Here is a 25,890-nt window from a genome sequence, read left to right as displayed (position 1 = left end):
TGAACCATTTTACGTTCCTGAAGCTTTTCTTTTTCTATTCTTTTGGAGGCGGCAGCCATTTTGTGTTAGGCAACATCCCCTGGCAGCAGCCATTTTGTGACTGGCATTGTTGACATCTTTTTCAAATTCCATGTGTGCCCCCAGATCCAAAAAAGGTTGGTGACAGTGATAAATGAGAATATGTTTTTAGTTTTCAGTTCTTGTCCATAATGTCAGAATATACGTGACAGAGGAGATAGCATCCTGAATTGTGTCAGTGTGAAAGCTGGTTAGTTTAATCCTGCTCTTGTGCAAACCAGACCCTGGGACTGTGTCCGAGTGTAGGAGTCAATTCTGTTGTTCCCTGGATTTATGAGAGAGACTGGCAGTTTACACACATGGTGTTTATTTACTTTTTAAAATGTGTTTATTATTATTTGCATTTTCAAAAACAGGAACAGAGAGCATATTTAACCTCTCTCCCCCTCTCCCACTTACAACTTTGTATACTCACTTGGTGTTTCGTTGAGATTGCCTTCAGAATAAATAGTGAGTGAATATAAATAATCATTTACCAAGTAGTACCAGTGTGGACGTTATCACTGGTTGTTTGTACTGTCCTGTCAAGTAGTGAGTTTTATCAATCACTTGTTCGATATCTTATCAGTTTCAGAAGTATGGTACGGTTATCTTCACCATTTAGCAGGACAATGTATCTTTATTGTTAGATCTGCTTTATGCCTACTTGCTTGTGGTTAATATGGGGTGGTAGTGGAGGATAGTTAATATTTTCATCATATAAGTTGGAAGATGAGTTCAATCTTCAAAATTTATAACTATAACTATGCATTGTTTACCTTACAGGGTGAGAATGATCAGCCAAGTGCCCCACTTACTGTGGCTTTTGGTGCAGCAAATGCTGACAACGTGATGCATAAATGATGTTTCAACTTTAACATTCAAAAGGGAACCCATGTGTGGGATCTCTTTTATATTTATTTATTCATTTTATTAAATTTGGAAACCGCCCTTCCTTCAAAGATCACAGGGCGGTTCACCACATAAAAATACAAAATATTTGTTTTTCGAACAGTTCAAAGTACTAATTACCTTTAAAGTCCTAAGTGGCTTAGGACCAGGTTACTTGGAGAACCATCTTCTCCAATATAAACCTGCCCATATATTAAGTTCTTCTGGAGATTATCTTCTCTACATCCCACCATTTTAGGTAAATTTCTTAGGAATGTGCTAAGGGTTGTCTTCCTGGAGGCCTATTTAAACCCCTCTAATGGCTTTTCACTAGTATACATTGTTCTTCTGGCAGGACTTTGACCTAATCAGCTGATTATTTTTCACTCTGCAGCATGATTGTTTTTGGTCTTTAGCTCACATTTGGCCAACCTGCAGGCCGTATGCAGCCCTGGCTGCTTTCTGTGCGGTCTATCAAGCAGTGTAGAGGCAACGTTTTTTCGGCACTGGGAGTGCAGTTAAAGCCTCCACTCCCCAGAATTCCCAATGTAGGCAAAATTGTTCTTTCACATAGATGTGAATGAATGGTTCCCAATATATAACTGCATGTGGCCCTCAAGGCCAAAAAGATTGTCTACTCTTTTTTGTTTATTTTAGCTGGATAATGGTTTTAACTTTTCCTTTTATACTCCAATATGTGATCTTATTTTGTTGTAATATTAGTTCTATTGTTGTGCTATCATGCTTTAATTATAAGGAGGCTCTGCAAGTTTCTATTTCTATGGTGTTCCTATTAACAATATTGAATGGAGGATTCAAACATCATTGGGCCCGTAAAGAGATGAGTGCAAAGAAAGGGAATTTGCAATCAAGTTGTGTATTTTCAGCAACTGCAGAGTCAACTATGTTTTTAAACTGAACATTAAAAAGGTAAAGGAACCCCTGACCATTAGGTCCAGTCGTGGTCGACTCTGGGGTTGCGGCGCTCATCCCACTTTATTGCCCGAGGGAGCTGGCGTACAGCTTCCGGGTCATGTGGCCAGCATGACTAAGCCGCTTCTGGCAAACCAGAGCAGCGCACAGAAACGGCGTTTACCTTCCCGCCGGAGCGGTACCTATTTATCTACTTGCACTTTGTTGTGCTTTCGAACTGCTAGGTTGGCAGGAACAGGAACCCAGCAACAGGAGCTCACCCCGTCGCAGGGATTCGAACCTCCGACCTTCTGATCGGCAAGTCCTAAGCTCTGTTGTTTAACCCACAGCGCCACCTGCGACCCAAACTGAACATTACCTGTCAACATATACTTCATGTGGGAGCTGGAACTTGCATCTGTAAATGTTAGACACAGGCTGTTTGATTCTTTTTCCTGTGCCTCTAACTGGCCAAATTATTGAAGTAAGTTTTGTGGAATCTACTGGACATTTCCTGTGTAGATTGACAGTTGATATGTGTGAAAGGGTCTTTTCCATTGCAAATACCCAGCTGGTAGAACTCTCTGCCCAATGAGATCTGACTGGCCCTTCTCCTTGATATTATTCTTTGAAGATGTTTTTGTTCTTGCAGGTTTTTCACTTTGCCAATAAATGGTTTGTTCCTAGGTATATTTGGGGCGAAGACAGGAGTGCGTGGCGTGCTCTAGTCCATGGGGTCACGAAGAGTCAGACACAACTAAACAACAACAAATATTTGGGGCAGTTCTACTGTTTTTCACTTGGTTTTTCTTCTTGGTTTTCAAACTTGGTTTTCAAACTTATTCTTAAAGTATGAATGTTGACTGCCCTGGACATTCTTTAGAGATGGAAAGGTGGGATAAAAAACTTTAATAGTTAAAATAACTCAACAGGGCTCCTCAGATTTAGACCCTTGATGATTTTTAGGCATTTTAACAAGTTTCATAACTTGTATCACGTTTTGGTATGATGTGCCACAAAACATCTCATCTAGAAAAGTGTTACTGATTAATAATAATAATAAATCAAATCGTGTCGCTTCTTTTGTTTTCCTCATGTTTTTTTTTTTATGAAGGCTTAGGAGCCTCAGAAGCTGGAAATAGCTGGGGCCTCTCATTTTAGTGGGAGTAAATGTTGCCAAAGAAAGCTTCTCTACCGGGAGAAGACCACGGCCTGGTGGCCGGGCGGGGCGGGGGTAATCGCTCCTCTTTTGCTGCCCTGCTCTAAGAGTCCTCCGTTTCCTTCCTGATATTTATTTAAAAAAACAACAACGAAAAAAACGAGTCACTTGAGTGAGTAGCGTGCGTCACACCTAGCGTAGCTCTCGCCCCAAGGAAGCGAGTAGGACTCCAGGACCTTGAAGCGGGTGCAGCGGGTGCAGGAGGAGCAGCCCTGCCAGCAGCGCTCAGTAGTTCTGCAACAAGTGCACTAAGCACGCTCTGGCCCTCGGGGAGCGCCTGCAGCCAAATCCGAGGGCGAGAGGGAGGCCTCAAAGCCCTCTCCGTCCCTCCCTCCCTCCAACCAACCACCTCCGCCCTCCAGCTTGGCGGCCTCTCCACCCGGCGAGCGCGCCTTCCTACGGGGCGAGCAAGACGACTGGCTCCTCCTCAGTGAGGTAGCTTGTAGTCAGCGCCGCTCTGCCAATCACCGGCAGCGGAGCGCTCGGGGCGGCCCCCTTTAACTCTGGGGTGACTCCGAAGCGGGTCTTCAGAGGAGGAAATAGTAGCCGTGCAAGCAGCTCTCAGGGACGCGCCGGTTCTCTCCTCGTCCTCAGGCGGGTGAGTCGTCGGGCCGCTCTCCGACGGAGGCTGAGGGAGGGCGCTGAGGGGGCATCTCCCGAGTCCCGAAGGGGCCGGGGACCGGTGTCCGGCTTCACGCGCTCCTGCCTTCCTCCGTTGCCTGCCAGCCAGCCACGCCCTGTTTGCTCGGGCCCCGGCGCTTCGCCTGCCAGGCGTCGGGACGGCAGAGAGCCGCGCCCGGCAGCCCTTTTCTCTGCGGTTTCGCAGAGCCGACAGGGAAAGCGGCTTCCTTCCTTTTGGTTAGCGGCGCCTGACAGAGGCAACTTTTGACAGGAGTAACTCCTGGGCCTCAAGAGAGGCAGGAGCGCCGCTTGCTTAGCTCCCCCGGCCGTGGGCCAAGGAAGCTTCCCTCCCGCCTTTCCCCATAGACAGCAGCGCCTGCCTTCGGGGTGGAACGAGGAGGGAAAATATTTTCCCCAGGAGCGGCCGCCAAGCCTCAGCGGCGAGAGGGATGTAAGCGCTGCAGGGTAGTTTCGAGGGGCTCCGCGCTCGTTCTTGCGGAAGGCTAAACCTTGGGGTCGGTTGCTGTGGTAGAGGCCAAAAGGAGGCCTTTAGGTCGCCTCCAGGTTTGAGCGAGGCTTGGGATGCCTCTGAAGGGTGAGGTTTTAGCTTACCTAAAAAGCACAGGAACTGTAGTACAGGGTGAAAGTGGCAAGGCAAGTTACCGTAATGTGGGAATCGAGACTTCTGTTTGGGGTTTCTGTAGCTGAGTTTTGCTAATCTCTGTCACTTCTGCTTCTTCTCTCTCAAACATTTGCCTATCCTTTTAGCATTCATGCTTTGTCGTCAAATTTGGTTCCAGAGATGATGGAACTAGCTGCACCTGCAATAATGAAATTAAGCTGATTCTGTAAGAGAAACCAGTTGCGCCACAAATCCATCCCCTCTTGTGATCCTGTTGCACAAATTGTACTATGCAGCTAATTACATAAATTGGGGATGGAAATAAGAATAAGGTGTAGGTAGAGCAGTTTACAGCCCTCATTCACTTAGGAGAGGAAGATAAGTGATGGGTATAACTTGTGAGCGTACCCTTCCCTTCCCCTTACTTCCAATGGAGTAGTTTTCTAGTTACCCTATACAGCCTCCACCCAAACCTTGTTACAAAGAAGTAAGCGTAACAGGATTAAATAAGCATTTATAGTATTTGTGTTTATACAGCAAAAAATTGCATTCTGAAGATCTTTCAAACCCAGGAGATTACTAACTGCTTTTAGTTACTTTTCGTAGATCTGACAAGTCACGCCACAGGCGCACAGTGTGATGTCACTCAGTAGCTTGGTGCCTTGGATGCCATCTTGGGGAGGTGATCATCTGATGAAATTGGTGCTTCAAAGATTAGGTGCCAGCATCAACCTTCTAAGAATCTTGGCAATTGTGATTTTTAACATGTATTCTATGGTATTCAAAATCATGACTTTTTTTAAAAAAAAGAATCAAACTTATTTTTAGGCATAACAGTTCTTCTTGCCTTGTAGCTTAAAAATGTTCCTGCTGTGTCCTGCAACACCTGAGATCTTGTGTCTTACTCTCTTACATCATTCCCTGTAACTATTATTTAAAACACAATGAAAAGCAGTTAGTGGATGCCTTGTAGTAAGTAGAGAAATAGTGGACTGCTTAACCCTGGCTCTGGTAGCTCTTTTCCTGCTCAGTTAGTGCATGCCAAGTAGCATCTGCTCCAAAACAGGCCCTATACTTGCAAAATAGGAATACTGAAGATGTCTTCTTCTTTGGTGACCACTTGTAGCTGAGTAAGATTGTCTTCCATGAACACAGTCTTACAGTGAGTCTGTAAGTGACTGGAGGAAAATTCCGGATCCACACGTCCTTCCACAATGGGGACATAGGTTTCCGGGTGGGAGGCAATCGTGGTGAGGGTTTGCCAAATTTGCCTTACTCTTAGCTTGTTTCTCGGTTTTGCCCTGAGTTTGTGCTTCTTCAAAGTTCGTGACACCTTTGGTAAAGGCTGTTCTTCAACTGGAGAACTCGCAGACCAGTGTTTCCCAGTTATTAGTGCTTATGCTACATTTTTAAAGATTTGCATTGAGGTCTTTAAACCTCTTTTGTTGTCCAACAAAAGACTGAAGATGAGAGAAGACAGCAGTGGTTGTGTGTGTGTGTGTGTGTGTGTGTGTGTGTGCGCGCGCGCGCGCACATACACACACACACACACACACACACAGAGGGACGCGGACTTAGAAAAAATATTGGGGGGGCTGGGAAAGCTCATGAATAATAAATAAGCTCATGAATATGCAAATAAAGTGGCTCCGGCCCTAAATAGGGCAAGCCACGCCCCCCAGCCAGCCGATTGGCTGGCTGGGAGGTGTGGCCAGTCGGGATTCCCCTGTTCTCGCGGGATTTCCGGCCGGGGCTCTCCGATTAGGACGCGCGGCTGGCTGGCTGGCGAAGGAGCAGGTGGGGAGGAGGCGGGGGACGGCGGCGGCGCTCTGCTGGAAGGGCGCCCGCCCGAGATTATTGGGGGGGCTGAGCCCCCCCAAAAATTTTTTTGAGGGGGCTCGAGCCCCCTCAAGCCCCATGGAGTCGGCGCCTAGGCGCACACACACACACACGCTAAAGATCTCCATTCCACTTAAATGCACAGTTAAATAAATGGTCGTCCCCTGTTAAACCCTTCCAGAGTGTCACAGGGTATAGGCCTTAGATCTTCTGGCAAGGAAAGGCCACAAGTTAATAGGAACATAGGTCCATCTAGTTCACTACACTGACTGACAATGGCTTTTCAGGGCTTCAATCCTACTTGGAGATTTCAGGAATTGGACCTGAGACATTTTGCATGCAAAATGTATGCTCTGCTGAGCAAGCCCTTTCCTCTTACATCTGCAGGGGAAGGCTGATGGCTTCTTCAGTGGCTACTAAGCAGCTGGAGGCATTTAAAAGCACCAGACAGGTGCTTTTTGATAATAATTTTTTTTTGAGAAAGATGTGCGAGACAACATGTTGCATCTAGTTTAGAAGAATGCATGCAAGCTCCCTGATCTGCTTACATGTGAAACTCTTGTTAGATTGGAGTTGAATTTCAAAAGCAAGCTTTGCGATTGCGTATCTTAAAATATTTTATCCTAGCATACACTGTAAAAATACAGTACGTACTTGAATCTAATGCTCAGCTTCGTTGGCCAAATTACGTATGTTGCGAAAATTAAGGTGTGTATTAGATTAGATGACTCATTTACATTTGCCAGCAAGTACTTTTTATGATTTCAAGGTTCTGAAAAATGAGGCGTGTATTAGATTCGATGGTGCATTAGATCCGAGTAAATACGGTTTAACCCTTCCTGGTGTTGGAGACCCTGTATACTCATTGGAAGAGAAAGGTGTCATCATTAGGCCACCCTCTTCACCATGTCTTGCTCCCAACCAGGAGAGCTCCTGAGCCCTGCTAGGATGTCTGTTCTCTCCCTGTCTGGTGGAGCTTTGATTTTTTGGGAAGGGACAGGGACGCGGACTTATAAAAAATATTGGGGGGGGGGGGGCGGGAAAGCTCATGAATAATAAATAAGCTCATGAATATGCAAATAAAGTGGCGCCGCCTCCTCGTGAGCGAATAGGGGAGAGCGTGCTGCGCCTATTAATCAGCTCCGAAGGAAATTGGGTGGAGCTTATGCTCGGGAGGGAGGGCAGGAGGCATGCAGCCTGACCCTGTGCATTTTGGGCTGGGGGAGGGGCGACGATGGCGCTCTGCTGGAGGGGCGCCGGAGATTATTGGGGGGGTGGAGCCCCCCCAAACGAATTTTTGAGGGGGCTCGGGCCCCCTCAAGCCCCATGGAGTCGGCGCCTATGGGAAGGGAAGTAGCTCCCTGGCAGAGTAGCTGCTTCCAGATGGTTCCAAGTTCAGTCCAGGTAGGGCTAGAGGTGTCACCCTCCTTGCCTGAAACTGGAGAGCCATTGCTGCCTGTCAGTGTTGACACTCCTGAGCTAGATGGATCAATGTGTCTGACTCAGTAGAGCTCATCCTATATATAAGGCATTAGGCAGCTTTCTGTGTCACTATTTAAACCAGCCTTTAATTTGAAGCCATGAGAACCAGAATCTTGCATTATTTTTAAGGGAGGGGCCATAGCTCAGTGGGAGAGCATCTGCTTTGCATGCAGAAGGTCCCAGATTCAACCTCTGGCAGCATCTCCAGGTAGACCCCTATCTGAAACCTTGAGGAGCTGCTGCCAGTCAGTGTAGACAGTACTGAGCTAGATGGACCAGTAGTCTGACTCAGGAGGGAGCATCCTATGTATTTTTTCCTTCTAATCCTCCAAAACCTCCTAGCAGTTCCCCCCCCCCTTTAATTATTTCATAAAATGCATGCACACTGGCTGGTAAACTTAGTGGCCTGCAGCAATTCTGAGGCATCCACTTGCTTGCTACCCAGGACACCTTTACTCAAGACACTGATTTAGGTGGGCACCCTAGATTGTTTCATGGGCACATTTGAACAATGTGCTGTATGAGTGAGACAGGTGGGTGCAGCATCAACACTTACTAATTTTATTGATTTATAGCCCACCTTTTCCTCTGAGGAGCTCAAGGTGGTATGCATAGTCCTCATTTTAACTCTCACAAAACCCTGCAGGGTTGGTTAGGCTAAGAGATGGCGACTCGCCCAATGGCACCCAGTGAAGTGAGTAGAGATTTGAACCACTCGGGTGGAGTTGGCATGCAAATCATTTGCTCAATACCACTGACCTACAGCCCTTCCCAACACCTCTGGGAGGCTGTTGGTGGGAGAAGAGCTTACTTCAAACCCTACCTGTGAGCCCAAACTCTGTTCCTGCAACACAAGGGGTTGGACCAGAACAGGCATAGGCAAACTCGGCCCTCCAGATGCTTTGGGACTACAACTCCCATCATCCCTGACCACTGGTCCTGTTAGCTAGGGATAATGGGAGTTGTAGTCCCAAAGCATCTGGAGGGCCAAGTTTGCCTATGCCTGGATTAGATGACGCTTGGTGTACCTTCCAACTCTTCAGTTATATGATTCTAGGTTTGTTTCTGGCTGTGTAGGGTTAAAATGCTGCCATGGCATTGGCAACTTCCAGGAAACCTATGGGTGAGACTAGAGATAAATGCCACATCAGCTCCAAAGGCTTGGTCAGATCTTGCATATTTAGAATAGAAATTATGTAAAGTTAGAACTACAGTGGATCCTCCGGATACAAACTTAATTCGTTCTGGAGGTCCATTCACACCCCGAAAACACGCGCAGCGCAATTGTGTGCTTGTGTGCGAGGCACGCGGAGTGCTTCTGTGCATACATGCGAGGCGAAACCCGGAAGTATACACTTCTGGGTTTGCTGCGTTCATAACCCGAAAGTTACGTTACCCAAAGGTAACGTAACCTGAGGGTCCACTGTACTATGTAGATAGTAATTATTTATGTAAAGCATTCTTATATTGCATTTTAGTAATAAAAAAAAGACTCCATGGATAGTACAGTAGTTTAGAAGTGACAAAACAGTCTCTGCCCTCAGACTTACAATCTAAAAGAAACTAGGAGGGAGCAGCAAAAATTTAAAAATTGGGCAGTGTTTCTTAGTTACAGAATTCTTGTAATGACCTGCCAGAATTTAAAGACTTAAAGGAGCACCTCTTCCCAATTTGTCAAGAAAAATGAAAATGTGATTATATCAGTAACTGCACCAGGCCAATTAGAGACAATATGTCTAAATCCAAAGTGCAGTAATATAAACCCTACCAATGACTTTATTATGACTTGCTGTACATTTATAAATGTCACACTGAATATGCTATCTCTTTTGGGTTACTAGACTTTCTGCCACTCACCCTGATTCACAATAGAACACAGCTAGCTACATAGCTAGGCTGGTTTGGTGTTGCATGTATGGTATGGGTTTTATCTCTACATGTCTGTAGCCGCTTCCTTCCAGACGTGGCGATTCTTTCCTTATTGGCTTTCTGCCTTGCCTGTCTTCAGTGTTCTAGGTGAGTGCATGGAATGTACTTGTGGGAAATGCTGCTGTTACTGGCACACTGCCATGCTGGACCAACACCTTACAGTAGTACCTTGGGTTACAAACATCTCGGGTTACAAACACTTTGGGTTACAGACTCCGTTAATCCGGAAGTAGTACATCGGGTTAAGAACTTTACCTTAGGATCAGAACAGAAATCGTGCAGTGGCAGCGGGAGGCCCCATTAGCTAAAGTGGTACCTCAGGTTAAGAACGGTTTCAGGTTAAGAATGGACCTCCAGAACGAATTAAGTTCATAATTAGAGGTACCACTGTACTTGGGTCAGAGAAGCATAACTCCAATTCTGTGGAAAGAGCTGCACTGGATTTAGAGTAGTGCATGTAGTTCCCCTGCACAAGGCACCAAGCCAAGGGGGGCACGATATAATATTAATAGCAATACATTTATTTATATGGGTATTTAACTGAGAAGATTCATTAAAAAAGCAACTGTACCAGAAGGAATTATTGTGAAAATATGAAATATGGGGCGGGGGTGTGTGTGACCAAATTTTGTCCTTGCTCAGGGCGCCATATTAACAAATTTTGCTGCTGGGGAGAGAAGTTAAATCAAAATCAAGCTTGCATTTAAAATAATAGGTATCAATCTAACTTGGCCGCCACCATTTGCTGTCCCCACCCAACCTGCAGTCTCTGGTGAAACTGATTAAATTGAGGCTGGGTGGGTAAAATTATGTATATAAAATTAAAGTAGCATGTCATGAGTCTATCTCATATATTAGTTTCACCTTTTAAGTTGAATTACTGAAATAAATGAACTTTTCCACAATTTTCCGAGTTTTACCTGTATATAGTGGTGGTGCAGTTAGATCAGGGATGATGGGAGTTGTAGTCCCAAAACATCTGGAGGGCCAAGTTTGCCTATGCCTGACTTAGGTGCTCATTTGATTTTGAAATACCTCCCCCCTCCCACCGTGGCAATGGACTTGGAGAGAAAGTAGTGGGCAGCTGAAGCTTTCCCACCCTTCTGTGGCACCTGACATCACCATCTGGAGGTGCATGCCTGGGGAATCATTGGATCTGGACTTCGCACACTATTTCACACACTAATACCCCCCCCCCCTTAGAATTCTATCAGTTACATTTTATCTGCACAATCGGAATGAGTTTCTGGAACCAAATGCTTTTTCTGTGCAGCCTGAGCAGAAGCAGTCACCATTAAAAAAAAGAACTTGGAATAGGCCAATATATGTGGACTGTCCCTGGATCAAGCGACTTTTCTTTAAGAACCAATCACAGTCAGTCCATTGTTTGAAAAATAAGACTTTAGAGCCTTCTTGCCCCAAAATGGCAACTAGACATTCCATTTTGGCAGTTGCAAGCTTGGTTTAAGGAGCCATTTGGCACCTAGGTTATATATCTTTAGTTTTTAACACTGGCTGAAACAAATAGTAAATGGTTCATATAACATGAATATGATTTACAGATTCTAGCATCTTTTTAGAGACTAATTTATGCATGTAAAGTATACTATAAAGTCATGAAATGAGCTACATATGCAATAGAAAGGTATGAATGAATAAGGAGGAAAGGAGCCAGAGTTGCTCCTGTAGTGCCATTTGGTCTAGAGCCAGTCTTGCTACTGCCCATGTCTGCATTGCTATCTAGAAGAAACATAACATGACTGGGGACACTAGGAAGCAGGACTCGAAAATATATTTTCTCTGTGCTAGTGTAAAATTTATTGATGGCTGGGATTTTTCTCTCTCCAGTCTGCTATTAGGCTTGCCATATTTTGAAGATCAAAAAAGGGGACACATTACTGACTTCTACTTTTAACTATTGATCGCTATGATGGCTCTCATTTTACATACCCATAAAAGAGTATGTGTCGTGGAAAAAGAGGACATATGGCAATCTTAATATGCGGCTTTGGGGCCTGGTTACCATGATCATGCATTCTCATCAAGCAGACTCATGGATGATTCATGTTACAAGATCACCCCATCAGAGGCTATCCCTGAGTCATGGGCCTACTTTATTTCACCTGGAGGTCTATAATGAGTTTGACTTTGGATGTGTGTTAACTTTCATCTGTCTACAGTATTCTAGCTAGTCTGTTTCCTACTGCAGCACTGGAGGACCTCAGATTCCCCATCCCTTCCATAATGGATATTTGTGTATGGAGGGAAAGAGGCATGTTTTGTGGCATTTGCCTGTTCTCGCTCCTTATCTGAAACATTATTAAGTAGCGAGGCTTATTTACGTACAGCTTGGCTCTCAAGACTATAAGAGTTTGAACTGCTCAGCAGCAGTTAGTTTCTCTGAATAATTTTGCCTTAGGGCAGGCAAGATCTCTGTCTAAACCAAGCCTGGATTATCACCCGGGAAACGCATGTGACTTTAATTATTGACATTGTCCATGAGTTCTAGCTGGGAGGAGGAGAGAGAGTATAGTTACAAGTGGCTGCCATATCAAGGTGGAGAACTAGTGGAGGTACCGTAGCTATCTTGGACTCTTGAGGTGAAAGCAACCTTGATTGGCTTCTGCTGGTAGAGCCAATGCTACTTATTCCTGTTTGTGCTTGGGAATTCCCCCTGATAATTGATGAGAACAATAACTTTCCTTTAGGTATGACCTTGCAACTTTTCACTGAGTTGGAGAATACAAAATAATAGTATCCTATTCCTAAAAGGCTGTGAATACTAGCCAAAATTATAATGACCAGGCTGGAGAGGGAAAGTCATGCCTGAAAATGGTGACTGAGAAATGCATGGCGTGACCCAGGAGTGCTGAATGGTGGCCTCCATTGGAAGTAATTTTGATTTATTTAGTAAATATATCAATTTTAATTTTAGTTCAAGATTCCCATAGGATATGTTACATTTTGAGGTTAGGATGACCTCCTGAGCCTTGGGATGTAAATCTGTTGGGGGTTTTTCAGAGTAATAAGAAGATTGGGAGAGTTGTATGAGAAATTGGGGTCTGGAAAGTCTTCAGTAAATGCATTTCTGTCTCCTTCGTAAATAAATTTTTGTAGGCTTGGTTCCTGTGTGTGTCTATCTGGGAACCACTAATATGAGCCAGATGGCTGCTTAAGGAGGTGTATATTTCCAATGTCATAAGGTTTGTCTGCCTCCTTTGGTGTACATAGTGGGGAGCCATGTCTTGCTAATAAGTACAGTAGACCCTTGGGTTATGTTACTCTTGAGCAACATAAACTTTGAATAGAAAGCGGCAATTCTAGAAGTATTTTTCCGGGTTTCGCCGCTCACGCATGTGCAGAAGTGCTTTGTCGCACTGCGCGTGTGCGCAGAAGCAGCACCTCTGGATATGGATTTTTCGGGGTGCGCACGGACCCCCGGAACAAATTAAATTCATATCCAGAGGGTCCACTGTAGTGGCATGTTAAATCTCAAAGGGGCATGGGGCTTGAATAGACAACTGAGCCACACATACTCCTGCCTTGCAACCTTCAGGCCTCCCAAATGGCCACTGCAGTTATCTTTTGACCTTAAAGTATTTTTGTAGTTTACTATGGCTGTCTGGACCTGTTGTGGCCCCTTTCTATAGCCTGTTTGGATTTTTAACACAGCCTGCAACACGTTAGAGAACTAAGGGAAGTCTCTTAAGGGCTTATTCTAAGAAATGCCTTGCTATTAAACAGAGGTATCAGCCTTTGGGATATATGATTGGGCTTGTTCAATGGCAGATGTGTGTTTAGTGACCAGATTGATCATTAGGATTTATAGGAGTAATATGTGGGCTTTTGACAACTCTCTGTGTCAGTGTTGCTTTTCCAGGGCTGCCTTTTCCCTATTGCTCTGGATATTTGTGCAGCCCCTTGGCAGGCCAATCATAGGAACATTCCAGTTCCCTCCCCCATCTCTGCATCAATATGCTATTGAGAGATTCCTCCCTGCTCCCATGTGGGTGGCAGTACCAGGCACAACACTTCTATACAAGACACTAATGTGGGTGCAGGGCTTTGTGTTGTTGGCTATGGAACGTCTGTGGGTTGGAGATGCAACAAAGCTATGGGCCTGACAGGATGTATCAGAGAGTTGCGAGGCCCCTGTTTGCAGAGGTGGGTGGAGCTGGAATCCACATATGAAAATTTGCAGCAGTACAAGTGGAGACAGAAATGAACTTAATCCCAATGTGTGTGTCTAGTTAATCTTTGTGGATTCCCACTGGGAAGCACATGGTGGATATAATTCCTGTTGAATTATAGCCATGATCCCTTGCATTTGTAGTCACAGCTCAGAGGGATGATTCCCATCCTCCTTGATGGTGTCCTGACCCTTGCTCTTTGATCATCTCACTTGCTTTGTTTTTTTGAGAACCTCATTTTTTACTGAGTAGGAGGATTATCTCAACTGAAGCACTTCTCTCCCCCAGGCCCTGGTTGGGATTCTGTTTTAAGACCCCTCACAGCAACCTGCCAGAATGCAGTTGGGGCGGATTCCTACCTTGGCTGTCCTTCCAGTCTGACCTGATAACTTGGTTATGTAGTGGACTGAGGTGGATGGTACTTGGACAATACAATATGGCCATATTTTGTATGGTAACGGGCTTCTGAGATTTTTGCAGTCTCCCCTGCATTTCCCCATTTACTCAAGGGATAAGGAAGACTGTGCTGTATTTTCTGTTTGACTATACAAAACAGCTGCTCTTAAGGCTACAGTGGGGCTGGGCTGCTGCTGTGTGAGCGGGTGCCGAGCTGAATTCACTCCTTCTCCCAAACAGGCTGAGCAGGTTGGGCCAATATAGGATAGAGGAAGAACAGCAATTCCTGCATCATCTTTGTGTGTTGCTGATTTGGCAAGCCAGTAGCCTTGGTGCTATGCTTAGGACCTGCCAGACTTGGGACTTAACCTTCAATCATACGATCATCAAGGCATAGGAGAACCTAGCTATTTTAACATATTAATGAGCAGTGCCCATTTCATCAAGGAGAGAAAGTTAAAAGGTACTTCAGGGTCTCTTCATTCACTGCTGAGATATAAGCAGTGTTTGGTTCCTCCTCTTGAAAGCTTTCCATTCTGACTGGTAATTAAAAAAACTAAGAAGTAGTGCTTGAATTTTTCGTCTCTTCTCTTCTAGTCTCTTTTCCTTTATTTATTTATTAAATTAATATACCACCCTTCTTCAGAGAATCACAGGGCAGTTTACAATATAAAAACAGAAAAATACGTAACATAGTAACAAACAAAAAAAAAACCCTGCCCCCATAGTTTAAAAGGCCTTATACAGTGGATGCTCGGGTTGCAAAAGTGATCCGAGTGGGATGCACGTTCGCAACCCGCAGCGTCCGCAACCCACAGTGGCACGTCTGCGCATGCACAGGTTGCAATTTGGTGCTTCTGCGCATCTGCAAAGCACGATTTAGCACTTCTGCGCATGTGCGACTGCTGAAACATGGAAGTAACCCATTCCGGTACTTCTGGGTTTCGGCAGTCCGTAACCCGAAAAAGCGCAACCTGAAGCGTCTGTAACCTGAGGTATGACTGTATAATTAGTCAAAGAATTGGGAGAAGAGGAATGCTTTCCCTTGGGAGAGTCACTGCAGAAAAGGTCTATGTTGCCTCCCTCCGGACCTCTCATGGAGTAGGCACACAAAGGAGGGCCCTGAATTATGATCTCAGGGTCTGGGTAAGTTCATATGGAGAGAGGCAGTCGTAGAGGCATTGATGTCCTGAACCGTTTAAGACTTTATACTGTAGGTCAAAACCAGTACTTTCAAACTCACTGGAAGCTGGGCCTGGAAACTCACTGGCAGCCTGTGCAGTCATGCCAGGATTGGCGTAATATGTTCAAATCATCCTGCCCTGGGTGAGCCTTTAGTGTCACAACTTCTTTTGGATTGTATGCCTGGGGGCAGAGTCTGCCTTATCACAGTCATATGCAAGCCTCTGTGGAGAGAGGAATGCTTTAAATGATTATAGTTTGGAATGCTGTGCCTGGGTAGTTGTTGTGACCTCCTGTCTCTGGGAAATACAATACAGTGGTACCTTGAGTTACAGACGCTTCAGGTTACAGACTCCGCTAACCCAGAAATAGTACCTCAGGTTAAGAATTTTGCTTCAGGATGAGAACAGAAATTGTGCAGGGGTGACACAGCAGCAGCGGGAGGCCCCATTAGCTAAAGTGGTACCTCAGGTTAAGAACAGTTTCAGGTTAAGAACGGACCTCCAGAACGAATTAAGTTCTTAACCCGAGGTACCACTGTACTGAGAGGTGTGCTTCAGGTGCTGAGAGGAATGCTTAGATTGCCTAGGCAAGAGTCATATTCTACAATAGTCAGGACCTTTTTGCTCTGTGAACTTCCTGGTTCTCATAAAGGTGGTTGTGCTGAATTGTAACCATATAGATGATGTGTAAGGGTAATATATTCAGAAATGCCCCTTAAGCACCTCTGCAACTCCTTGTCCATCCTCTCTGGCTACGTTTTCCAGCTATTAGAGTATCTTCTCACCTATCATGTTGGAGATTGGAAAGAGCAACTACCAATATCAGGCATGGTTTGCTTACCACAATTCTTCTACCTGTGCTGCAATTAAGGGCTTTTCTTTCATCTTCCTGGTTGATTTCCCAATTTAAGGGGAGTGAAGAGTAGAATCTGTAGCTTATTGGGATGTGTTTCTCTTCCCTCTGGGCTTTTCCTGCTTACTAGCTCTCAGCTTCTGCAAGGAACAATGGGTCAGCTACCTCAGAATGTTGTTATCCCTAATTCCCTTGCTATGCCTATTGTATGATGGGTTTTTGTGCACTTTAGTACTATTTCCCTCTTCCTGCACTAGCAGCCAGTGTCTGGGGCTTACTCTTGGTAAACCTAGTAAGATTATGGGGATTAGCTAGGTTTTACCAGGCATGTGTTAGGCCTACGTAGCACCTTTCAAACTTGGGTCAGTTGACAAAGTGGGAGAGAGACATATTTTTCAGGAACTGATTAGAGTTTTTCTTAATTTATTGACCCCGCTTATGAGGCTTGTCAGTATCTTTTGGACTTCCTGCAGCACTTGCTTCTTGCCCCCTGAGTCTTTGGTTGGACTATTTGTATAGGATTGAAGAAGCAAAAGATACCGAACCCTAGCTGCTTGAACATCTGTGGGTGTAACTTGGAAACTATAGGAAAATATGGCTAGAGATGATTAATCAAATCTAGCGTCATTCAATCATTTTATATTTGACTAAACAAACAAATAAATTATTATGATCCCCTTGTAAACATGAGTGTTCCTGGTTGGCTACTGCCCTTCCTGGGTTAACTTTTCCATTTATTCTTCTTATAAGCTTGACTTCTTCATACACTGATTCTGTTAGGCAGGGTGGGGAGTCCATGGTGGAAAAACTATTGCCTTTAATTCCCTGACAGCTTACTACGAACACTGTGGAAAGTGGGGTGGGAGGAGCTCTTGATTTCTTTTCTCTCCTTATTGACTTCAATGGGAGAAGCTGAGGTAACTCTGGCTTTACATCAGGGAATAATAATAATAATAATAATAATAATTTTTTATTTATACCCCGCCCTCCCCAGCCAAGGCCGGGCTCAGAGCGGCTTACAAGCAATAATAAAAACAAGATGAGTGATTACAACTTAAAAACAAAAATAAAATACAACATTAAAATAATGGAACATTAAAATATTAAAATGGAGCCTCATTGCAGGAGAAGGAAAAGAAAAAAGAAAAAGGGGGCGGAGGGAATCAAATTGGCTCCAATCCAAAGGCCAGGCGGAACAACTCTGTCTTACAGGCCCTGCGGAAAGAGATCAGATCCTGCAGGGCCCTGGTCTCATGAGACAGAGCGTTCCACCAAGTTGGGGCCAGTGCTGAAAAGGCCCTGGCTCTGGTTGAAGCCAATCTAACTTCCTTAGGGCCTGGGACCACTAGGGTGTTGTTATTTATGGACCTTGAGGCTCTCCGTGGGGCATACCAGGCGAGGCGGTCCCGTAGGTACGAGGGTCCTAGGCCGTGAAGGGCTTTAAAGGTCAAAAGCAGCACCTTAAATCTGACCCTGTACTCCACCGGGAGCCAGTGCAGCTTGAAAAGCACTGGATGAATATGCTCCCATGGCAGAGACGCTGTGAGGAGCCTCGCTGCAGCATTCTGTACCCGCTGGAGTTTCTGGGACAGCTTCAAGGGCAGCCCCGCGTAGAGCGAGTTACAGTAGTCAAGCCTGGAGATGACTGTCGCATGGATCACTGTGGCAAGGTCGGGGCGGGAAAGGTAAGGGACCAACTGCTTGATGCGGCGAAGGTGGAAAAATGTCGCCTTGGCTGTTGCTGTGACTTGCGCCTCCATGGAAAGGGAGGCGTCAAGGATTACACCCAAACTCTTAACGGAAGGCAATGGCACTAATTGGGCCCCCGCAAGAGAAGGGAGTTGGTCCCTCATCCCCATGCTATCCCGACCTAGCCATAGGACCTCTGTCTTCGAAGGATTTAGTTTCAATCGGCTCCCACGAAACCATCCAGCCACAGCTTCCAAGCATCTGGTCAGTGTGTAAGGGGCCGAGTTGGTGTGGCCATCCATCAGTAGATAGAGCTGAGTGTCATCAGCATATTGATGACAGCCCAGCCCAAAGCTCCGGATAATCTGGGCAAGGGGGCGCATAAAGATGTTAAAAAGCATTGGGGAGAGAATTGCGCCCTGCGGCACTCCACACACCAAGGAGTGGCGTGACGACATTTCCCTCCCTAGTGCCACCCTCTGTCCCCGACCAGAGATAAAAGAGCACAACCAGTTACGGGCTATGCCCTGTATCCCCACGTCTGCAAGGCGATGGTCCAGAAGATCATGATCGACCATGTCAAAGGCTGCTGACAAATCTAAAAGGATCAGCAGTCCTGACCCGCCTCGATCCAGTTGTCTACGGATATCATCTGTTAGGGCAACCAGAGCCGTCTCCGTCCCAAAACCAGGACGGAAACCGGACTGAAATGGATCTAATGCCGATCCCATGAGAAGGCCTGGGATTCGGTGTCTGAAGTCTCTCCCCAACTCCCCCCGCCCCCTAATTTCTGACCTTCCTACTGCTGGAATGGTAGTGGAGCTGTGCCACACTACACTGGTGAGGAACCCCCCCCCCCTGTCTGCAGACCTCCTTTGCAATAGAGAAGGAAGTCTTTACAATTATTGTTAATTTAATCAGTCTTAACTATTCATATATCTTTCTAACAATAGATTGTTCACTTGGTTTATGGGTATTTTTCCAAGCTTTGACAGTAATAATCCTGCAGTGATTATGATATGTAGAATCTGGATTTTGTATGGTTATAGGGGTCTAATAAGCAGATCAGAGGGTCTAATGGAATTTCAAGAGGCAAACATTCAACCTTTCTTTTCCTCTTTGGTGGGGGTACATCAAAGTGAAGAGTGAGCCTGAAGTTCTAATGAAAACCTTTAAAAATCTCTAGGTGCTATTGCTGTTTGATAATCCTACATTTGTTTCTTTTATTCTTTATTCACTTTTATTTTAAATTGTTCTTTGAACTCTCCAATTTGCAGTCCCTTGTATGATGCAGGCAACTGACCTTATGCCATGGACAGTTGTTCTTGGCAATCACCTTCCTTTTTTCATACAATCAGTTGTACTACTTTCAACTTTTTAGAGCTTCTGTAGTTGGACCATTAAACTTTCCTTGCTGTCTTTGAACCTACTCCAGACTTTAGGGGCAACAAGCTTTGTGTGTGCATATGTGTTAGTGGACCTGAATTGAAATAACAGATGTGATCTTCTGCAACCTGATACATGGGTTTTGCTGAGGCTGCGCTGTTGGCCATGCAAATACCCTGTAGCCATCTTGGGGTGCAGGAATCAAGCATCTTTTACGTGGGGCCAGAAGCAAGAGGATGTTCTGTGAATCGGCACAACAAGCCAATTCCTTAAAATCTTTTAAAAGCTGGGCAAGTAGGGCTTCTATGACAGAACTGGCCTTCACCATTTGAGTCTAGTTGGCGTGTGTGTTGCTTTCCTAATCTACGACTTCAGAGAAGGTTTGTTCTGTACCTGCTGGTGAAAGAACATTTTGAAAAAGGCGTTTCCTTTTTCTTGGGTTATCCAGGGCTGCCTGTCATTTTGCACCGAGTGGGGGGAGGTGCATTGTGCTGCAGTTCATGCAGAGCATTATTGGGGGTGTTCTTGTGACTTGTACAGCATGTGCTTGGAGTGATTCTAAACTACAATTGTAGGATGGGGAAGAGTGGCTGTTATAGAGAGATGCTTGTGCCTGATTAAACAGTTTATTCCTATATCTGTATAAGCATGCATTTTGCTGCAAATGCTTTTTGTGCAGAGCTCAGATGGGCAAGAGGCACAGAATTCCCAAAATCATACTGCCTAATAGCAAGAAGTGTTTAGGATCATGTGATCTCTCATTTTTCAGCTCTGTAGCTGGTCATATGAGGAGGGCCAAGTTGGCAGTTGGAAGATTCTGAGAGGAAGTGATTGGATTGCTTACTTCATTAAAATAGTTGACAGTTCTGTGCAGGATGGGGAGCAGTGCTGTAGAAGCATTGTATGACTGGGCCTGCAGATAATTCAAGTACTATTGGTGTGACTCACTCTTTCTTTCTTGTGCAGAACAGCTGAACTACTGTTGCCATGGACTCACTGGTGAACATGTATCAAGACTTCATAAAGAAAGCAGGTGAGTTTGGCTTACTCAGCCAAAGTGACCCACTGGGGCCTCAAGAAGAGAAGTAGTCAACTTTCTGGCTGCCTTACAGATGCTACCTCCTCTGCCCCAGGTGTAACAAAAGCTTGAGGGTCCCGGTGTGACTCAAACACTTAACTTATCCTGCCCTAGAGGCATAGGGCTGCTGATAAAATAACAGAGGGAGTGTTGTTGGGCACAGTGCATACCTCTGAACAGTTCACTTTCCCCCTCAGACCCACGGATTTCTTCGTATCCACTTATGGGCTCACCTTTTCCTATGACGGGCATCTTGCTGGGTTATATCTACTTTGTACTGTCATTGGGGCCACGCATCATGGCCAACCGGAAACCTCTGAACCTCAGGAAGTTCATGATTGTCTATAACTCCTCCATGGTAGCTCTGTCGCTCTACATAGTCTATGAGGTAAGCATCTCCTAGATAGATTAGCTATAGCTTCCATTGGTGGGATGTTGCTGTTACTGCTTGTGGTGCATCCCCAGTGTCTGTTTCAAACTCCTTCCTACCCTGGCATATGTAAAGCTTTATGGGGTTAAGAGGTTTTGGGGTGGGATGCACCTAATGGATCCTGACAATGGAAACCACTTGTGCAATGGGGCTTTGGTCTGGTTACATTAAGGTGTTAATGTTCATGCAGGGTGTGGTTTTTTTATGAGGCTGCTAATTTCCATGAATAAACTCTTTCACTCTTCCTATCAGGAATTGTTCACATGATGACCTAGAAGTGTAGCAAGGCTATGCTTAACAGACAATGTACAAGTTTCTACTAGCTGTAATTTACTTAAATATACCAGCTGGCCATAATCATGCAACAGTTGTCTAGTGTCTCCATTGTAGCCTTTTATACAGAATGGTACATACATGTGAATTGGGAATTGCACAACCCCTTCCCAGTAAATATGTTTTCTCTGTCAGTGTTTATGTGATGGAGTGCATCATGCTTACTGGTATTCCATTTTCTTAAAGCTGGCAGGGGTAGCATTACCTGCTCAGGTCAATAGTCAGGAGAATTATCTTAAGAAGTGCCTCTTCTTTAAAAATGTTAAGTTACAAATTAAGTCTATTGGACTTGCATTGTAGCAGCTGGATGTACAAGGGCATTGCTGGACAAAACTACATACATAAGCTGATTTTTAAAACTATAAATATGGGGAGATAAAGTGTGTGTATATATAAGTCAGTATGCAGAATTACATCAGAGTTAGTTATTTACAACACCACCTAACCAGGTGGGGATTATTGAAGAAGCAGAGCTAGCACCCCATCCACCTAATTGTTGAGCATGGTGGCTGCAACAGAAGTCAGGGTAGGATATTGTGGCAGCATGGAGTTGGTGCAGCAATCAGACCCAGATTGGGCCCAGTGCTGTTAGCACATGATAGGAGTAGGGCTGACTCAGACCCATCCTTGCAAAGCCTTGTTTGGGCGCTTTCTGTAGACTGCTGCCAGCAGCCCTTCTGCCTGCCCATTCAATGGGCAGAAAGAGGAACGCCATGTCAGCGGTGACACTGGTGTTACTCTGCAGGTGGTGGCTTATGGAGGCTGGCAACCCTGGATGAAGGGACACCTCTCCAGTATGTATGTGTGTGCGTGCACACACACACACACACACACACACACACAACACAGCGCAAAAGGGATTTGGATTGCTGTGACAGCTGAAAATTGCTCAGGGTTTTGTTTCAATGGTTGCTCATAGAAGTGCCTAGAAGAGAGATTTGCATGGCAGAGAAGCTGTATGACATGTACCTTTGTACAACTTTCCATTTCAGCACTAGCTTGGTAGCCATTGGTGACCTAGGAATTCTATGCAGATGAATGAATGGACTGCTGGTTTGCTTGATTTGTGGTGGCTGCTAAGGAAGGAAAGCTTGTCCCTCAGCTTTGTCTGTCCTTCTCCAGCCTGTTCGATAGCAAGCTACTTTATTTTATTTATTTTAATTTAATTTTCCTGCTAATAGGATAATTGCCTGCATTTTAATGTTGACCATAGAGAAGAAGCTTCTCTTTCTCTTCAGTGAGCATGGAAACGTAGCTGATTAGCCTCTTATAAAACTAGTAACACAAATTTTAGGCTTGTAATTTTTGTGGGTATGTTTACAAAGCTGAGCTGGTGAATGTAGTATCATTGAGAAATATCTGAATGGTGGCTCCTTGTTGCAGTTCCTTATGTCAGGCTGGTTGACTGGTTACACTTGGAGGTGTGACCCTGTGGACCAATCCCAGAACCCCATGGCCCTTCGGGTAAGTTCTTTCATTCTTTCAACCCCATATCTTGTCTCACATTCCCCCATGTGTGAGAGTGTTGTTGTTGTTGTTTTTAATGTAGGCATAAGCTTGGCAAATGTTGCAAATCTGTGGTGGGATTGCTCCAAGAGGAGAAATGGGGGTTCAGAAGGAAGAAAAAATGAGGGTAGAAAAGTAGGGTGGAGCTTTATGTTTTGATGACTAGGATTTCTGACATTGCTCTTTTTTGGTAGATGGTCCATGTAGCCTGGGTCTTCATCTTCTCCAAGTACATTGAACTGCTTGACACAGTAAGTGCTTGTTTTTTGAGGCCTACAGTATCTTGTTTGGAGCAGAAATGGGTACGGGTACACATTTGTATTGGCCTTACTGGATGTGGTCAGACATTCCTACTTATTCTGACATGGATCATTTGTGCAAATTAATGGTGACTAACCTTTATATTCTACTAACACAAGTAGGTATTTCATTGGGGCAGGGTGGTTTTTGTTCATTTTCTCTTACAGTATGTACAGTTGATATTTATTAGCTCACTGAAGATGATTGGATTGTTACTATTTGGAGTCTGCAATGGTGCTTCCTCTCTTTTAAACATTCTGGAGTAATGGCCCACTGGCCAAAATGAAAAGCCCATCTCTCTCTAATCTCTTGCTTCCAGGTGATCTTCATACTAAGAAAGAAGAATGAACAGGTGACCTTCCTGCATGTGTTCCACCATTCAGTGCTTCCCTGGAGCTGGTGGTGGGGTGCCAAATTTGGCCCAGGTGAGATTTAGGGAAGGCATGTATTCATTCTCTCTCTCTCTCTCTCTCTCTCTCTCTCTCTCTCTCTCTGTGTGTGTGTGTGTGTGTGTGTGTTTGTGTGTACATTTTATTAACATTTAATTGATTTTTAATGGGCCTATCTATGCTTTTAGCTGTTTCTATTTTATCTGTAAGCCACCTTGAGTCTCTGCATGGTGAAAGATGATGGTGATGTATTGTTAACTTTTGGAATAAAGTACAGAGCTTTTAGAATGGTAAAGGTTAATATTGTATAATTTTTATATCAAGGATTTCAACTTTTGGGGCCTGGGGTCTCATTTGGAAATCTAAATTTGTTGTGGGCACTTCAAAATAGCATTTCACAGAATACTAACTGGAAATGCTTAGGAACCCTCCCCCAACCCCCCAAAGACAACAATAACAAACATTTCTGACTTCTTTTACTCTATTACCACCATATTTGTGGTCCCTGATGTTCCAGAAGAAATCCTTTCTGGTCTTGCTTATATTTATGTAGGACTTGGTCATATCTCAGCTCTTCCTTTACCATTTGAATTTAATCTTTTTCTTATTTGTTGGCCTGCAGGAGGAATGGGCTCATTTCATGCTTTAGTGAACTCGATAGTACATGTGGTGATGTACTTTTACTATGCGCTGTCAGCTGCAGGGCCTGCCTATCAAAAGTACCTGTGGTGGAAGAAGCACATCACTGCCATTCAACTGGTGAGTAGGAAAGGGAAAGGACCAGGCCACTCATGCCAACAACTCCCAGCTTTGGATGGTACAACCAGCCTGGGACATTGGTCTGACTTATTTCCTTTCTCTTGGCAAGAGCTACAGGAACTTATTTAGCAATTGTTTCCTGTGCTAGACTTTCTGTGTTCTCCCTCTCCCAGCTTGAACTACCTGTCACTAGGTCTGTCTATTTCCTCCCGTGGGTAGGGGAAGGGGATATAGCTGCCTTCTTTACTCCATAACTTTCTCTTGCCTCCACTCACAGTTGCAGTTTGTGCTCGTCTCCATCCACATCTCCCAGTACTACTTCATGCCCAGCTGTGACTACCAGTACCCAATCTTCATCCACCTCATCTGGATTTACGGCGTTATCTTCTTCCTCCTCTTCTCCAACTTCTGGTACCATTCGTACACCAGAGGCAAGCGTCTGCCCAAGGTCATGACACAACCTCAGCAGAATGGCTTTCATGAGAATGGTGCCATTTCTAACGGCAAAGCCAAAGCCAACTAGGAGGTGGGTGGGATCAAGGTGTCTCGGACCAACCGAACCCATGTCTGGGCCCATTAGCAAGACCAAGTGCCTAAAGACTGTTGTCTTGCAGTTCCAAGCCACCTTCCCAACTGCTCTGTATCCCTCACACCTGGCCTTCAGCTGTCCCAGGGGAGAGAGGCTGCTTGGGCTGTTGGTGCTGGTTTTAGCCTAAGGTCTTCAAAGTGCCTGTGTCTGCCCTGGGCTGGGCTCCCTCCAGAGCTGGACCAAAGCAGAACTCTGCCAGATGGGACACACCTTTCCATTTAGTTCTATGTACTCCATGTGATCCAGGTGGGAATTTTGTTCCTCTGCTTTCCCTAAGTTTGTGTTGCCCCCTGTTCATTCTCTTTACCCCATTGGAGCCCTGCCATTCATACTTGAATGTGAGTGGTCCCTTGTTGCTGTGGGTCTGACTCCCCCAGAGAGATCTATTCCTGCTCTGTATGCAGGTGGGGTGCTATAGGCCTAGGGCTTCATTCTTGCTGCCTTGGCTGGCCTCAGTGTTCATCCCTCCACATAACTCCCCAGTTTTTGGTTGCTCTGATCCCACAACCTTAGCAATAACTCTGGGCTCTTGCTCCCCATGGGTTGATGACCACAGATACTTTTGCTGCACTGAAGCCCAGGGAGAAGGACCTTTTTCCAGCTTGCATGCTGTTGCTGTGTGCCTTTTTATTATTATTATTATTATTATTACCTGATCTGCTCCAAGGGGCAGACACTCCCTGTACTCTAAGCCTTGGGGAGGACTCAGGAGAGGTGCCTCCCTTCTACCTGAGTTTCTCACTTGTATTCACAGAAATAAATGGACAGAAAGAGAGTAGTGATTCATGTTCTTGATTTCAAGGCTTTGGACCCATGACTGGTCAGGCTTGGGTGAGAAGAACAAACATTTCCATGGGCCATATTGACTATAAAACAGATGTTGACATTCAGTTCCAATGAGGTGCTCCCCTTCAGTTACCTTGTGCCTTAGTTGGGGTTAGTTTAAGGAGTGGGTATAACTGAAAAATTCAGATCAAAAACCTATGAAGTATTGTAGTGGCCACGTTCTGGCTTGCCCAGTGTAGTGTCGTGCCTCAGATGCCTTCTGCTAGAGGACCACGACTTGAGCAAAGCTAACTTTGCTCAAAGGTTTTGTGCATTTGTTTCCTAGGCTCCTTTCTTTTCTCCCTGCCAGGCTGAATGCTTATTCTCCTTTCCTTACATGGAAAGTTTTAGGCCAGCTGCCTTTCTGTTTTTTACTGATTTATGTTCTTGCCCAAGCTCCAGCTGCTGCGA

General features: G+C 45.0%; 1 protein-coding gene across 3 annotated transcripts; it reads left to right on the top strand.

Moving 5' to 3' along the window:
* The first annotated feature begins 71 nt into the window (after positions 1-71).
* Positions 72-25,429, top strand: ELOVL1 (ELOVL fatty acid elongase 1). Of its 3 annotated transcripts, none has more exons than XM_081195541.1 (8): positions 72-155; positions 20,237-20,303; positions 20,546-20,736; positions 22,495-22,575; positions 22,812-22,868; positions 23,237-23,342; positions 23,929-24,065; positions 24,343-25,429. In XM_081195541.1, the coding sequence occupies exons 2-8, from the start codon at positions 20,258-20,260 to the stop codon at positions 24,586-24,588; spliced, it is 864 nt and encodes a 287-aa protein (XP_081051667.1). In that variant the 5' UTR covers positions 72-155; positions 20,237-20,257; the 3' UTR covers positions 24,589-25,429. The 3 variants fall into 3 exon arrangements, with proteins under 3 accessions (XP_081051667.1, XP_081051666.1, XP_081051668.1); XM_081195540.1 differs by lacking the exon at positions 72-155 and adding an exon at positions 3,519-3,677; XM_081195542.1 differs by lacking the exon at positions 72-155 and adding an exon at positions 3,531-3,677 and having other exon boundaries at positions 20,242-20,303.
* The last annotated feature ends 461 nt before the right edge of the window (positions 25,430-25,890 follow it).

The sequence above is a fragment of the Podarcis bocagei genome (assembly GCF_964188305.1).
Source record: "Podarcis bocagei genome assembly, chromosome: 5".
Taxonomy (NCBI): domain Eukaryota; kingdom Metazoa; phylum Chordata; class Lepidosauria; order Squamata; family Lacertidae; genus Podarcis; species Podarcis bocagei.
This window is presented reverse-complemented; position numbering and strand designations above follow the sequence as displayed.

Excerpts from the sequence above, each read along its gene's own strand:
- ELOVL1 (XM_081195541.1), top strand. The coding sequence starts at position 20,258 with ATGGACTCACTGGTGAACATGTATCAAGACTTCATAAAGAAAGCAG. Across the intron at positions 20,304-20,545 it reads AGACTTCATAAAGAAAGCAG|ACCCACGGATTTCTTCGTAT; the intron begins GTGAGTTTGGCT and ends TTTCCCCCTCAG. Across the intron at positions 23,343-23,928 it reads GGGTGCCAAATTTGGCCCAG|GAGGAATGGGCTCATTTCAT; the intron begins GTGAGATTTAGG and ends GTTGGCCTGCAG.